Source organism: Wasmannia auropunctata, unplaced genomic scaffold (assembly GCF_000956235.1).
Source record: "Wasmannia auropunctata unplaced genomic scaffold, wasmannia.A_1.0 LD274474.1, whole genome shotgun sequence".
In the NCBI taxonomy this organism is placed as follows: domain Eukaryota; kingdom Metazoa; phylum Arthropoda; class Insecta; order Hymenoptera; family Formicidae; genus Wasmannia; species Wasmannia auropunctata.
The window spans coordinates 1-1,114 of record NW_012088416.1 but is presented as its reverse complement, the minus strand read 5'-3'; the positions used below and the strand labels follow the sequence as shown (position 1 = coordinate 1,114).

The following is a 1,114-nucleotide window of genomic DNA, read 5'->3' as shown; positions in this document are numbered from 1 at the left end:
GTAACGTCTATTATCATCCTATAATATGAGCTATTAAATTCTGTTAGATCTCCCAGCCACGCTGCATGGGAACGTGAGAGAGAAGAGAGCAACGATCGCGATTCTCATTCCAATCGTAATCACAAAAGCGATCGCAATCGTGCGAGCAGTCACAGCGCGCAAGACAATGAGAGCGAAGGCAGGGGTAGAGACGACACCAGTAAACGGTATTCGGGTAATCGTCGACATCGTCACGTCAACGAAAACGAGGAGCGTTGGTACTGGCGATCCGAATCGCCGGTATCCGCCAGAAACTGCGTGAATCGAAAGGACAATCTACGTGAAGTCAGACAGGTCTGTGTGATTTGAAATAATGAAATTGTACTGCAAAACAATCACAGATTATCCAATTATAATACAAAAGTTTGTGTATAGTTTAACGTGGGAAATACATCTTTTGCGTGTTATTAGGGCTCGGAACCTTTATCTATGACCAACCAGAATGATTTTAATCGTACGCGAGACACTCGCAGTGTAGAGCCCGTTGGACATTCGGATAAGTTTCAAGGCAAGCCACCCACAGGTCGACGCAATATGAAAGACAGTTTGCCGAAGAATGCCAAGTTAGAACTCTTGCCGCCGCGATTGCAAAAGAAATATCTCATTGACAATGGATACGCGTTACCTAACAATCCAGGAACGTCCGCAGAGGACTCTTGGAACGGTAGCAGTATTACATTTCAGGTAAAAATTCGTTCAGTGCTTTATATTTTGTATTGATTTTGCCAGTGTGTTTTTGCAGTTCATGATTGAATATATGGACTATAATATATATATATATTTATATATATATATGTTATTTAAATTTCTTAAACATCTGCTTAACTGTCCGACGTATTTTTCTCTTCTCGTCTTTTTTCTCTCCCTATCACTCTCCCTTCAGCTCACTTTTAATTACTATTACCAGCTTTGTTCCTTAATCTTTAATATATTCGGATTGTCCCGTACTTGATGATGATATTGTACAACGCCCACACATTTACTTTACGCTTGCGAATGCTGCTAAAATTTACGTTCGGCGATATGGCGTCGTTTTTTTGTCTTGTTTTTTTTTTCAAAATTCCAATCACGAACG

At 40.4% G+C, this 1,114-nt stretch overlaps 1 protein-coding gene across 1 annotated transcript; it reads left to right on the top strand.

Annotated features, from left to right (window-relative positions):
• Window positions 1–47: 47 nt before the first annotated feature.
• Window positions 48–723, top strand: LOC105461941 (the record flags this gene model as incomplete). The annotated part of the gene is made up of 2 exons (XM_011708462.1): window positions 48–333; window positions 451–723. Coding segments are annotated over 2 exons (559 nt in total), but the record flags the coding sequence as incomplete, so codon positions are not given.
• Between the last annotated feature and the right edge of the window lie 391 nt (window positions 724–1,114).